At 51.0% G+C, this 13,726-nt stretch overlaps 1 protein-coding gene across 1 annotated transcript; it reads left to right on the forward strand.

Moving 5' to 3' along the window:
- The first annotated feature begins 6,635 nt into the window (after nt 1–6,635).
- On the forward strand, nt 6,636–12,137 carry COMMD7 (COMM domain containing 7). Its single transcript, XM_035567212.2, has 9 exons — nt 6,636–6,768; nt 7,828–7,881; nt 7,980–8,082; nt 9,695–9,751; nt 9,830–9,867; nt 10,406–10,496; nt 10,618–10,667; nt 11,163–11,211; nt 11,748–12,137. Exons 1-9 carry the CDS (start codon nt 6,685–6,687, stop codon nt 11,822–11,824), a joined length of 603 nt encoding a protein of 200 aa, XP_035423105.1. The 5' UTR covers nt 6,636–6,684; the 3' UTR covers nt 11,825–12,137.
- The last annotated feature ends 1,589 nt before the right edge of the window (nt 12,138–13,726 follow it).

Consider the following 13,726-nt stretch of genomic DNA (forward strand, 5'->3'; position numbering starts at 1 on the left):
TGTACAAAAAAAGTCCTGCAAGTGGAAAGAGAAGGAGCTGAGAAATCTGGTCTGGATAAGCCTTTGGGAACGCTGCAGATTACAGCTCAAATAAACACACAGCAAATAAACCTAAAGCTAATTTGCAGCTCTGTTGTCTAGACTAAAACCAAGCAAATAGATTTTACTCCTGTTTGGTTTTCCAAATCTGGAAAAGCAAAATGCTTCTGTGGGTTGCACTCAGGCAACTTTCTAGGCCACTGTTAAGAGCAGAATTAGCCCTTGCTTCAGGGATCCACAGGCTCCTCTCCCTTTCGAGGGAAACCTTGCTGCTGCTGTCGGCCCCACTGACCTGCCATCAATCCCCCACCCTGTGGAAATACCCTCTTTCTCTCTCTTCCCCTTGGTTATCATTTAATTCAGGAGAGCACTTCTGTGCATACTGTTTGGAAAAGGCATGGTACCAAACAAAGCAGCTCTGAGCAGATTATGAGCTAAACCCTGACCCTTTCCTCTTTCTCTGCTACACACAGCCACAGAGAGATGCTGCGAGTTTATTTCTTAACTGTCAAGAGAGTTTGTGTGTCATTTCACGGGAGAAAAAAAAAATAAAAGGTTCCTCTAAAGGGGATTTCATACTGAGGCTCCCTCCAGGCATTTCTGGCACCCTGCGTCAGGCCCTCAGCTGAACGAGGCCCTGCTGACCGAGGGCTTGCAGCCCACAGCCTGTGCCAGACCGGTGCCGGAGCAACCGCGCCACCTCTCCCACCAGCCTGAGGTTCTCCACCACGGACAGGAGGGGAGATGTGACTCTGGGAACAAAGCTCCTCTGCTCTGTCACCAGAGCATCCGCGAGAAGACGTGAAACATGCCCAGGTGTTGGCCACCGGAGGAAGGAGCAGGGGCTGGGGACAGGCAGAGGACACAGCACACTGTGTCCTGGATATGTCCCTGCTCTGTGACAGACTCTCCCACCGGCCGCAGAGCTGGACCTGCCCGGTGCTTCTGCAGGGAATCATTCCAGCCAGAACCACACTCACACCTGGCTGCTCTTCCTCCGCTGTCATTTCAAAGCAATGCAGCCTGCGATGGACCAGGTGAAAGCCACCAACTGCCACCATCACGACAGAGTCAGACAGGAGTGGTAACATCCATCCACGTCAGAAGTGACTCCTCATCCTCACCTTCCACTGTGGATGCTTACCAGCATCCGTGCCAGCCCTTCCTCACGTAACTCAGCACTCCTGGCCCTGAATCCTCCTCCCCACCAAAGGCTACTCAGCTGCTGCCTTCTCTGCAGTATCCCCATGTTATGGCACCAGTCCCAGATCCTGTCTGTCTGCCTTATTCTCTACCTCCAATCCTCTTCCTTAAAGTTCTCTTTGCTGTCCTGGCCAGGCAAACCGATATTGCTTCCTCCCGAGTGCTCACCTGCTGTCTCTTACTTTGCACCAAAGTGTTTGGGTTGGAAACTGCTCTGTGTTTTGTAAGCAGCATGCCTGGAGATCCTAGACAAATAAAGTAATTGAGCAAATATGTTTTATTACCTACAGCCTTCAGCAGTGTAACCTTGTCATTTCTGGAGACTGTAGGTCCCAGATTCCCAGACCCCAGTAAAGGCTCAGTGTTTGCTTTGTCTTCCAACAAGTAGAGAGAAGCACCAGCGCCATGAAATCTGCTGCAAGCTCTTCTAGTGGCCCTGAGGCAGGGAGCACGCTGAACTCTTCCTTTCACTGAAGGCAGCAGCAATGCTCCTACTGACTTCAAGCTTGGGGGTTTCCCGTGGCGGTGTGCAGACACCGCACAACACAGCAGCTCCTTCCTCGGACCGCAGCTGACATCACTTTCATTGCCTGTTACTCTTCAGTGCAAAACCCCACCTGAGCACATCTCCTGTGCTCTGTGAGCTGGCTCCATGCTCCGTGCCCGAGATCTCGCCCCAGCCCTGTGCTGGCCCCAGCCTCCACAGCAGCTCCACCAGCTCCCCCCTGCTGCTCAGCCTCGGCTGCTCTGCAGGGCCCGTCCGCTCCTCGCCGCGCTCCCTGGAAAAGCTCCTGCGCCCCCAGCTTTGCTCCTGAGCACGGCAGGGAGCCATGCTACAGAGCAGCGCCATGGCGCAGCTCAGGCTACTGAAAGCAAGGTCTGTCCCAGCTGTCGGAAAGCCTCAGCCCGCTGCCACATGTGGGAGCAGAGCCTCCAGCCTCCCATGTAGCTGGGCTGCCTTCTCACATCTGTGGGGAATTGGTGTTTACACGGAGATAGGAAGTGTTATCCCGCCTACATGGAGTTTCTAGCCCTTCCTGTGGGCTGGCCAGGACCACATGATACAACTCTCTAATAAAAATAAGGTTAAAAACAATTATCATCTGTGCAACCAGAACATCTAGAAAGATTGTGGCAACCAGCGTGTAAATTTCAAATGAGAAGGCACACAAAGAGAAGTCTTCAATGCCTCTGTAACAAAGCTGGCCACAAAATCCTCTTTTTCCTAGAAAACAGGATGCGCCTGCTACAGCCCAACCTGCAGAGACGAGGCCCCCCCAGCCCGCACGCAGGTCTCTGAGCAGCAGGGTGGCAGCGGGCACGGTGCCACCACCAGAGCCCCTCGTGGGCTGGGCTCCCCCCCTGCTCCTGGGCAGCCTGGCGGAGGAAATGTTTCACCCAGCCACCAGGCAAGTGCACGGCAGGGCCCAGCAGAGCTTCCAGCCCCAAGCTCTGCGTGGGGTACTTGCAATAATTTACTCCTGTAACGACACTTCCCTGGGCGTACAGAGTGTGACAGGAGAGAGGGAGAGGCACTGAAATGCAGGAGAAACTGAAATCCTGATCTCAAAGGCGTCACTTGGGTCAGCCTCTGTAGGAACAGAGCTCCCCCACCCAGTGTTTCAGCTGGGCAATATCCATCACAACAGCAGGCAGGAAAGTTTCAGCATTCCTCAGCTCTCTAGACAGATGCTCTCCCAAATCCCCATAGCCTGGAGGGAGACGCAGTGCATCAGCAGAATAAACAGAAGTCGTGGTCCTGGTGGGGTGAAAGGTGCCTGGGTGCTACCTGTCTCGTTTGCACTCTCTCACCCTTATTCCTGGGCCTTTCTCCAGCCCGCAGAGGCAGGCAGTGCTCCCACGCCAGGGAGGTGCTCCAGGGCTGACCGCAGAGGGACTGTGAAGTGCTCTGAGAGCTTTGGGTGGAAAGTGGCAGCAGAGAATGGGACAGTGACACCCAGGATTTGATCTCGGGGAACGTGTCATTAGGAGCCTGCCCAAGGTAACCTTCTCCATGTGCTGAAGAAGGCCAGGCAGGAAGCTCCTCAAGTTGGACAGGTGAAATGAAGCTGAAAAATGCCTCTTAAGAAGGGCACATCAATCCTGTAGCTCATTTTGGAGTGCACCATTTTAATACCCTATTTCCTTGCATCCCCCCCCCTCCAATTGCTCTTTGTCGCTGCTTTTACTGCAGTACTCGTGGTTGACAAGAGCACCTATCTGTAACACACAGATGCCATCCTCAGCCTGTCCTCAGCTCGGGGGAGCCCATCAGTGACACGCTCTGCATGAGAATGGCCCCGCTGCAGCGCCCCCGCTGAGCAGCCCCAGCACCCCGCACCCACCGCAGCCTGGAGGGGGGAGCCCGGGGGCTCCGCAGGCACCAGCCCTGCCCTGGCACATAACTCGCCCACACAGGCACCCTGTGGCCTTCTCTTACTGGAGTAAGTCCTTTTGGAAACGACTGCTGCCAGAACCCAGCCTAGTCCCGGCACCACCAGTGCTGCGGGAGGGCTCGTGGCACTCAGCTGTGTGCCATGCCTCAATGAACCAGCATCCTGCGAGGTGGGATTGCTGAATTTCCTGTTGATTGTTTAAACAGGATGTTATGAGCACGAACCTCAATTTAAACTCTTCTTCATGAATCCTGTCACTCAACTTTCCCCAAGAATTTGGTTTGCTGCCTGGGAAGTTCTTTGCCACCACTGGCTTCCCCCTTCTGCCATACCTCATGCATGCTCACACAGGCACACACCATGCACCGAGACCATCGTTAACTAGTTCCTAAATCATCACCCTAGAAAGATGTGGGGAATTAAATATGACTCACACACTGCTACTGCATGGCTAATCCTGGCACACAAACCAGACAGAAAATTGTCTCTTTCCTCGTTTCATTTTTTTGGCCATAAATGAATTTTGGGTTATGGAAGTGTGCACTTACCTGCAATTATTATTTTACACTTAGGAAAACGTACATAGGGCTTCATGTGACATTCTAAGGCCAGAAAGGTGTACCATGTTCACATGCACTGGCACCCATAACTACACAGTCTGTAAATAATCCTGAATTAATTTTAGTAAAGGTTAACTATTGTTTAGAGACAAACATATCCCTGTGGTTTTAAAACTGCCAGTGTGGCCAGTTCACCACAGAGCCTGATAAATTATTCCAATAGCTAATTACCTACACCATGAAAAATCTGCACCTTGTTTTAAGGTATACTGAATATTTAGGGTCAAATCCTGCAGGCAATCTGACATGTAACTTTTTCGCCTCACCAATCCTATTAAACCAAGGCACACAGTTCCACCCCACTCAGCATGTACATGAAATAGAAAATCTCCTGGCTGAGCTAGGAGATGGAGGGAGAAGAAAAGGAAGTGTGAATGCTATTTCCAGCCAGACCACCAGTAAATATCTCTTAACTCCTCATCATTACTGGTACTTTGCTGCTTTACTCCTTGTTTATAAACCACTAGTGGGATATCTTCATAATGAAAGACACTATAAAATTTCTATGCTCTCATTTGCATCTGAAAGTTTCAGTAATAAACCAGCAGCCTTGTGAACTGCCGCAGTTTTACCTTTCACGGGGGGCTTTCGTAGGCTGTTTGCTCAGGCAGCTGGTGAACACCTTCCAAGATAAAATGGGTCAGATACACTCACAGTGACAGAGAATAACTTCTGCAGAACTTATTTTGCTGCTGTTGGAAAGCTGCAAAATAGCAGCTTAAGGCAATGGAGTCTTTAAACACAGATCAGCCCCATTGTCCTCAGTGGGAATACATCAAGTTTTAATATTTTCTGGATCAAGGCCTTTCTCCTGAGAAACTAGACCGTGTAACAGGATGAGAAAGGGCTGATTTTACATCTCACCTGCCCTTGTACATGTCCATGAGTCAAGGAGACCTCCTGCTTACAGTTTGCAGTGAGAATCGGCTTAAAATCTTCCTGTGAAGCCCTGATCCCTTTGAAACACAGATACTTCATGTCAGCAGGCTCTCAGCCCCAAACTGCCTCCTCACCTTCTACACGGGACCTGACCACACCACACAGCCCGGCTGGAGATGAGCTGCTGCGGACAGACACTGCCACAGGCATGTGGTGGGCTCAGGAGTGGGACTGTGCTAGGAGCAGAGCTGGAGAACTACAGCTGAGTTTTGTGTCCCAAGTGGAATCTACAGGGGGAAAAAAAAATACCCTGTAAACTATGGCTTTTAACATTTATTTATTTATTTATTTTTGTATAGAAAAACAACATACACCACTTGGCTCTCATCCAGACATCAGCAGGTGAAGTTTAAAGCCTCTGCTCATTGAGGGCACCCGTGACTCTTTCCGTTTTCACCTATATTTTAGGCTTCACACCCTTACAAGCAATCATACACTTTACTTTCCATGGAAGGAATCAGGTGCATAAAATTAAACACATGGGTAAATAATTATAGGATGGAGATCTTAGAGGCATGACGAAGGATAAACATTTATCGGCACAGACAGACAAGCAAACATGCAAATATACACATAGCACTTTTTGGTAGGAAAGCAAAAGGCCATCCCAAACCTTCGCACCAAAAGCAATCGTTCTGTTTGACCCATGCATGGAGGATGAGCACATGTTCGGAGGTAAGCCCTGGCCATGTTTCCTCCCTCCTGCACAAGTGCAGCCTGTAGGCCGCGTGGCCAGCTGGGCTCACGGCACAGCACCTCGTGTGCAAGCAGGGGGGGACCAGACCTGCCATCCTGCCATCTGCCTCCCCCAGGAAGCACAGGAGCCTCCTGAGCCCCTTCCCTGTCTCGGAGCAAAGCTGCAGAGACAGCAGGGTCCCCCCAGTGCTGCAGCTTTGTGTGCCCAGGCTTCGGGTGCGGCGCCGAAGCGACTGCTCCGGGGTACCCTGGGGGGTGCAGCCTGCCCCGTGCCGCAGCTCCAGGGGACAGGGGGCCAGGATCGGTGCCTTCTGCCACTTCCCTGCACAGAGCAGATGCGGCAGGAGGAAGAGGGGTGACAAGGGGTGACCCGTGGGCCATGGGGTGCCAGCCCTGGGTGCAGGGGTGGATGCAGGGAGAGCGGCACCGAGGGGCAGGGAGGGAGCCCGGGCATGGGGGAACACCACAAAGGGGCCAAAGTGGGCAAGGGGCGCACGCCCGGGGTGCGGGGGTCCCGAGGAGCCCGGTTTAGATCTCTTGGGGGAAACACGCGAGGGTGGTGAGGCGCGGGATGCACAGGGCCGGCAGCACCCGGCCGCCGGGGCCTGGCTTGGGGTGCTCGGCACCTCCAGGTGCGGGGGTGCCCCGGGGGGGTGCCCGGTCTCGGGGTCCCGGGTCGGGCCGGGCCGGGCGGCGGCGGCGGTGCGGAAAGTGCGGCCGCCAATGCTCAGGCTGAGGCGGGCGCCGGCGGCGGGGCCGGGCCGGGCCGGGCGGGCGGAGCCGCGGCCGCCATGGGGCTGCTTAACTTCACCCGCGACCCGGTGCCGGAGGCGGTGAGCGGCGACATGCACAACCTCAACCAGCTCAGCGCCGAGGTGCGGGGCCGGCCGGGGGGGGCGCGGCGCGGCCATGGCTGCAGGCCCGGCCTGCACCGACGGGGCTCCGCCGCAGCCGGGTCGGGCGCCCCGGGGACCGGGCCCAGTGCGAGCAGCAGCCCCGGGCCGCGCCCCGCAGCCCCGCAGCAGCCCCGGGCCGGGCTCCGCAGCCCCGCAGGAGCCCCGCAGCAGCCCCGCAGCAGCCCAGTGCTGGGCCCGGCAGGCCGCGGTGCCAGGGCCCCTACCGGGACCAGCGCTCTCCAGAACAGAGCGGCATTTTCTGATGTCCGAGGCAGCTCCGCAGAGCCTGGCCCCACGTCTGAGGGACCGCAGCGTGCCTTCCACAGCCCTGACATGGCACAGCCTGGTGCTCGGCAGGGCCAGCCCCGCGCACAGCTTGTTCTCAGCGTGCAGGGGGTGATGGAGGGGCTCGTGTCGTGCCTGGCGCAGACAGGAGGGTCCTGGGCCTGTCGAGCGCTGGTTTTTCTCTGTGGGGCTGTGCAGCTTTGGGGTACTCGGGCCAAGGCCAGCACTGGTGCCAGCAGCAGAGGGAGTGTGCTGGGCTCAGCACCGCAGGTGGGCTCTCCAGCTCTCCTGGCTGCGAGTGCAGGAGGCAGAGGGCAGCAGCCAGGCCTTTCACCAGTTCTTTTCTTTCCCGAGTTAGTCTGGTTACCCTGTGGCTTCCATGAAACATGGGAGTGGATGTTTGCATCCTTTCTCTCTAGCAGTTTTTGGATTACACAGGATAGAACAGCAGCTTCTGATTAGCCAAGAACCACAAAAGCCCTGTGCAGTGCCAGCTACCAGCTGCACAAACCCTTTTGAGAGTCTGAAAAGCATCCATGAGCAAATCCCATCCATAGGCATCTTGTCATGCCAAGGACTGGGGTACAGTACCAGCATGGGAGATCAAACCCTGGGACCAATGTACTGGAGATAGGTAGAGCTGCATCAAGGTAGTGTATCACCCCCGAGTCGTGGTGACGATGGGGGTGGCGAGGTGCTGAGAAATGACACATGTGGATGCTCAGCTCCTAACACTGTCCTGTTTCTTCACAGCAATTCTCAGCGCTGACCGAAGTGCTTTTCCGGTTTCTAACAGAGCCCAAAGAGGTAAGGCATGTGCAGAACACCAAGAAGTGTGTAAATGCAGCTCTCGGGTGAGATACACGCAGAGATAAGATTGTGTTGCTGCTCTTTCTCTCGAGCAGGTAGAAAGGTTTCTGACTCAGCTCTCAGACTTTGCCACCATGAATAAAATCAGCTTGGGCCCCCTGAAAAACATTGTCAAAAGTATTCTTCTGGTACCTAATGGTAAGTGATACGTATGCATATGCTACCCTGAGGCCAAACAGTTGTGTCCATTCCTGCATGCTGTTTAAGGCTGTATGTCTTCAGAACTGCAGTGCACCTGACTTACACAATGAGTGCTAATAGCAGCTAATAAATGGCTTAGCATTTAAGAATCAAAAATTCAAAAATTGCTCTCCTATTGGAGTATCCCTGTCTGGTGACTCAGACTTTGTCTTCTTTACACCCTGCCTGCATACACATCTCACAGGCCTGACTAAACTCACTTACCTACTTATTAAATGCAAGCACAACACTTTGTGACAGTAACAGAGCTTGGTTTAACTTGTGCCTATAAATCCATTTTTACTAGACCAGTGCAAACTTCCATCTAAATGATCCAGGACTGTAATTCCAACAATGACAAAGCACTGTTTGAGACAGATCTGAGTGCATTCACACCCCTCTGGAGTGGGCTGGAAACCAGCATAGTTCTAGGCCACGTAAATGTGACGTCTGCCGTTGTAGTCTTGCTTTAAAAAAGCACATAAGTGCCTGGCAATTTCTCATTCGTAAGCAGTGGAGAAGAGGGGCAGGAGGGATTCCCTTTGGGTGCCCCGGTCAGACTCCAGCACTATTTGAGATTGCTTTGATGTTGGGGCTGCCATTGGACATAATGCTGCATCGGACATCTTCCCTACATGCATGTTCATTCCATGTTGATCCTTCTTGTTATTAATAGTTCCTTATAAATATCCTTCGATCCAGGGTTTCCTATAGCTTTCCTCACAACGGTGAAGCCATGCACAACTGTTTCCTGCATTTGGTCTAAACTTTCGTTCTACTGCTTTAAGCCTTTTCTTCTGTCCCAGAGAAGTGCAGAATAATTTCCTTCCCTACAACTGTCTGGGAGGCGTTTAATGTGGAATTGGCATTTTCTCCCTTCCTGTTTCTGGACTAGGCGCATTCAGTCTCACAGTTCCTGTTTGTGTGCACTGGCTCCAATACTGTTACACCTTTTCATTAGCTCTGGGATGCCACGGCCAGCATCAGAGCAGATTACAGCAGATAACTTTGCCTATGTGCTACACAGACAGAAAGCCACGTGGGGCTGGCAGTCTCTTTGAATTTATGAGATTCCTGCTCTTGGCTTCAGAGAACAGAATCCTTGTAAACTTCCATGTGCTGCCTGTGCCCCAGAACAAAGGAGGCAGGCACAGCAGGGGAAAGTGTTATATGCACACGTTCACACCCATAATCCAAAACACAGCAGGTAGGTCAAATTAGTAGCCTGCCAGCCTTAACAGTTCCCCTTTAACAAGCAAAGCTTCTATAGGAGAGAAAGCAGCAACTTCAAAACACAACTGCTGCTGCTGTTACCATGGTTACCTGCAATGAAATCTCCCTCTCTCTCTCAGGCACTTCCATAGGACTGACTTTTAAAGCACTGGGCATCCGCAAAGATATCGGCAGACACAACTGTATTTCCTATCTCACCGAGCTGTGGTTTGTTTCAAAACACAGTCCAAGACCAGTCTTTCTATGGCAGGGTCTCCATCCCTGCATTTGTTTGCCTCAGTAAAGATCGATTTGACTCAGTAAAAACTGATTTTCTTTCCTTGCGTTGTTTATTCAGGTGCCCTGAAGAGAAATCTGTCTTCCGAACAAGTCAGAGCAGATTTTATTGCTCTAGGTAGGTCACGTGACTTCCCTAAATAAAAGCTAATTAATATTTATCACATATAGTAATCTCATATGGTTTCTTCCACAGGCCTCAGTGAAGAGAAAGCCACTTATTTTGCAGAACAGGTATTAATACATCTTTCCTTGTTTCTAAACTAACAAAAAGACAGTCTTTGAGTGGGAACTTGTAAAACCCCGCTGACATGCATCAGCTGCTTTCTTCAAAACCAGCTCAGAATTTTGAATGAAAGATCCCCAGATAACCGAGAAGAAACACTTTGTCTAATGATACATCTGGTTTGCTGTGGCCTCTACCCCTAGGTTTAGTGATTCCTGCAGTTCTGTGTGGCTTTCATTGGACTGTTTTTCTGCTTTGCATGCTTTGAGCCCTGGGGTCATGCAGTTACATGAACACATGACGTTTTGTGCAGATATTGTTACACTGAACCAGCGTTAAAACAAAAACAGTGAGTTTCATTTCCAGAAGTGACAAGGCAGAGGGGATTCCTTGTAGGACTCAAACATCTTTGAAGACTCCCAACCACGTTAGTTTGTCCCTTCACACACACACATTGGGCTACTGGTTTCCAATTTATGTTGAAATTACAGGTACCATAAATAGATGTCCCTCTGAATTGGTTGTTCGTGTGTCTTGCTCTTGCAGTGGAAGCTGAATTCCCCCACCCTAACACGCCTGGCTGTTGGTCAGACGCTGATGATTAACCAGCTGATAGATATGGAGTGGAAGTTTGGAGGTAATAGAGCTAAAAGATAAACCGAATGGGTTGGGAAACCCAACAGCAGCTTTCAGCTAAAGAACTTTTTATTTCACAGCTTAGCTAACATTATCTCCCTTCTGTTCTTTCTGACTCACAGTTACTGCTGGGAGCAGTGAACTGGAAAAAGTGGGAAGTATCTTCTTACAGGTAAATCTACATCAGAGAGTTCAGGTTATAGTGCAGTTAAGGAACAAGCTATGACCAGGCATGTGGGAAGTACTGGCTGTGAGAGGAAACAGAGGAAAGCTACAGCTCATAGGAGCAGGCTCTGCAACAGTGCATCTGCTTCAGTCTTCTCAGTGCAACTGCCAGCAGATAGCAGGCACACTGCTATTTGTTACTCTTCAGAAGACATCGTGTCACAGAAGTGTAGCCCACTCTGAAAATCTGTTCAAAAAGCTCAATCTAGCAAAGGTCGTGCTATCTCGGGGAGGGAGGGGGAATGCCATCATTTATAAGGACTTCCCGGAGATCCTCCCAATGCCTAATCTGTTCCTACAGTGACACTTCTTGAAAAGCCTGTCAAAGATGTGTGTGCTTTGCAGCAGTCTGCACTAAAACTCTCAGCAGACTCCTGTCTTTTCACAGTGCTTGAAATACAGGCCTCTGAATTAAAATGCCTCTGCTTTTTCTTTCCCCAAGCTGAAGCTGGTGATTAAAAAAGGAACTCAAATGGAAAACGTATATATAGGTGAGTTAACTGTTCTGGAAAAGAAGCAAGCATTCTTGAATCTTGAATTCTTGAATTCTTGAAGCACGAAATCTGAGCTGCAGTCAGAGCTTCTGGGTTGTTCGTGGAGGCAGGGGAGCTTTGGACGCAGACCCAGCAGGGGTCACTGTGAGAGCACTGCTGGTAGATGCTGCGGCTGCTCCCGCCCTGGCCTCTCCCAGCCACAGTCGCTCTGGGAAGCACTTACAAACACTGACTCTTGGGCAGTCTTCACGTCTTTGCATGAGTAAATATAGATATGCCACGGAGCCCTGAAAAGCAGTCAGAGCAGCATGACAGAAGAAGAAAGTAAACAATTCCAAAGTGTCAGTTGCTGTTAGGAGAATCCTCGCCCTGCATGGTCCAGCTAGCGTAAAGAAACAGCTGCTGAGAGTCAGTGTCTAATCCTGCCTAGCTTAGGTGAACGTGAGTTGCTCTGCAATAGCACCAGAATGGCTTTTCCAATGTTGCATGTATAAACTGAAATCTAAGACTTTATGCCTCTTTTTTTCCTGCAGAGTTAACTTTGCCCCAGTTCTACAGTTTTCTGCATGAAATGGAACGGGTCAAAACCAGTCTGGAGAGTTTCAGCTGAAATTGCATGGGTCTGAACTGACATCTGTCCAGGATGTTTAATTTCTCCTTGTGGGCTGCAGACCTGTTCTTTCCCAGCCGACTGTAACAGTGGGATAAGGGAAGACAAGGCCGTGTGACAAACAGTAGTGTCACGGCCCAGAGAGACCCATCGGTCCTTCAGAACCTGGATCTTTGGAAAGTGTTTTGAAGCAACTACAAGACCACCCATCTTTTTTTTTTTTTTTTTTTTTACCATTACGAGATATTATTGTCAGAAATATGTGGATATTTGTACTAAAATAGCAAAGAAATAAATGCATCCCCATCCTGCACCATTTGTATCAGAATTTAATTTGTTGAGAAAGAGAGAAACGGAGCAAAGAACCATTTTCAAACTTGGATGAATTAAGCAGAGAGGACAGGGAAGCAAGGAGAGCATCTAACCTAGTGAATCACTTAATGCTCACTTCCAAGACTCTCATTTCTCTATTATCAAAAAATGGAGTGATTACGTTGTTTCCCAATCATGCCTTGTTATGGAAAATATCTCAGTAGTAGATGAATTTAAAACATCTTAACAAAACGTCTACCTTCACGCAAAGAGGTAAGTCACAAACGGGAAATGGGAACTAGATAAATCCAGCTGTGTGTATGCTGGGCTCGAGCAAGCAGCTCTGTAGCCTGCAGTTTGCGTGGAATAACACAGTTAGGTTCAAACCATTTCCCTGTGGACATACGTCCAAACCCCACGAAGCACCGTTAGCCCGACTGGCCAACAGCAAGGATGAGTTCTCCATTGGGAAGCAGAGGAGTCCCTGGCCGGACCTGGGGGCAGTGAGAGGCTGTTAGGTTCACTGAGTCCCTCCTGTGTCTGAACCGTTTAATTGTCCAGCACCTTTTGGCAGCCCGAGCTCGCTGTAAATTCCCATGGCACAAAGCTGAAGGAAATTCCCTCTTACCATGCAAACTCCTTTCACCTCTGGGCCTTCCTGAGGCACCATGTCCCTGATGAACATGGTAGTTGAAGCAAAGGGCCTGAACGGCAGCGCAGGGATGGACACCGGCAAGGTGCTCCTAGTTCCCAGCCTGCCTCTGAAGTAATTCCCTGTCCTATGGCATCCTGCAAGCCTGCTCTGAAAGAAGCAGCACTGCAGCTCCCTGGGCATGCGTTTGCTCCCCATTAAAGCCACACACTAGAAGACAGTTTCTTCCCAAAGGAGTCACAAAGCTTCCCGCAACTCCCAGCTTTACACGTACCTTCTTGGCTTGCAGAAAAGCTGACATTTTTCCCCATTGCAGTCCCCATTTCATGCAGTCCTGGATGAGTGACTAGAGTCGGTAACAAGGATAGTCTGAATCGCACGCCTGGAAAACAGTACAGGGAATCCTGCTGGCAAGCCCAGGGACAGTATCTGCATATTTATTTTCCCATATATCAGGCCATTCACAAGCATTTTAGGCTTAAGAACATGATTAACGCAATTTAAAAAAGAAAAAAGAAAAAAGAATCTTTGACAATGTCCTGCAAAATATTCCATCTCATTTTGGGTGGCAGGAAAAGCTATTTCAGGGAGGAAGAAAAGCTCCGAACAGCTGCTTTCTGAAGACAAAAGGATTTTTTTTTTCTTTACATTTTCTGCTGCCTGTTCCTTTTATTTCTCCTCACCCTCCTGGTGCCAAGGCAGCACCGCTCAACCCTACCCAGTCAGGGCGGAAGGTGGCCCACGGCGGTGCCGGGGCAGATGCCAGGCCCAGCTGCGGGTCAGGAACCCGCTGCCCCCTCCCCGTTTCGGATTAAGCTCGTCGGGGCTGACGCACACTGCGGCCTGCTGACCCCAAGCGCAGGGGTCGCCTCCATGCTGCTCCACAATCCCCACGGGCGTCTCTGATCGGCGGCATTACAGAGCTGCTGCCGCGCCAC

Source organism: Cygnus atratus, chromosome 16 (genome assembly GCF_013377495.2).
Source record: "Cygnus atratus isolate AKBS03 ecotype Queensland, Australia chromosome 16, CAtr_DNAZoo_HiC_assembly, whole genome shotgun sequence".
Taxonomy (NCBI): Eukaryota; Metazoa; Chordata; class Aves; order Anseriformes; family Anatidae; genus Cygnus; species Cygnus atratus.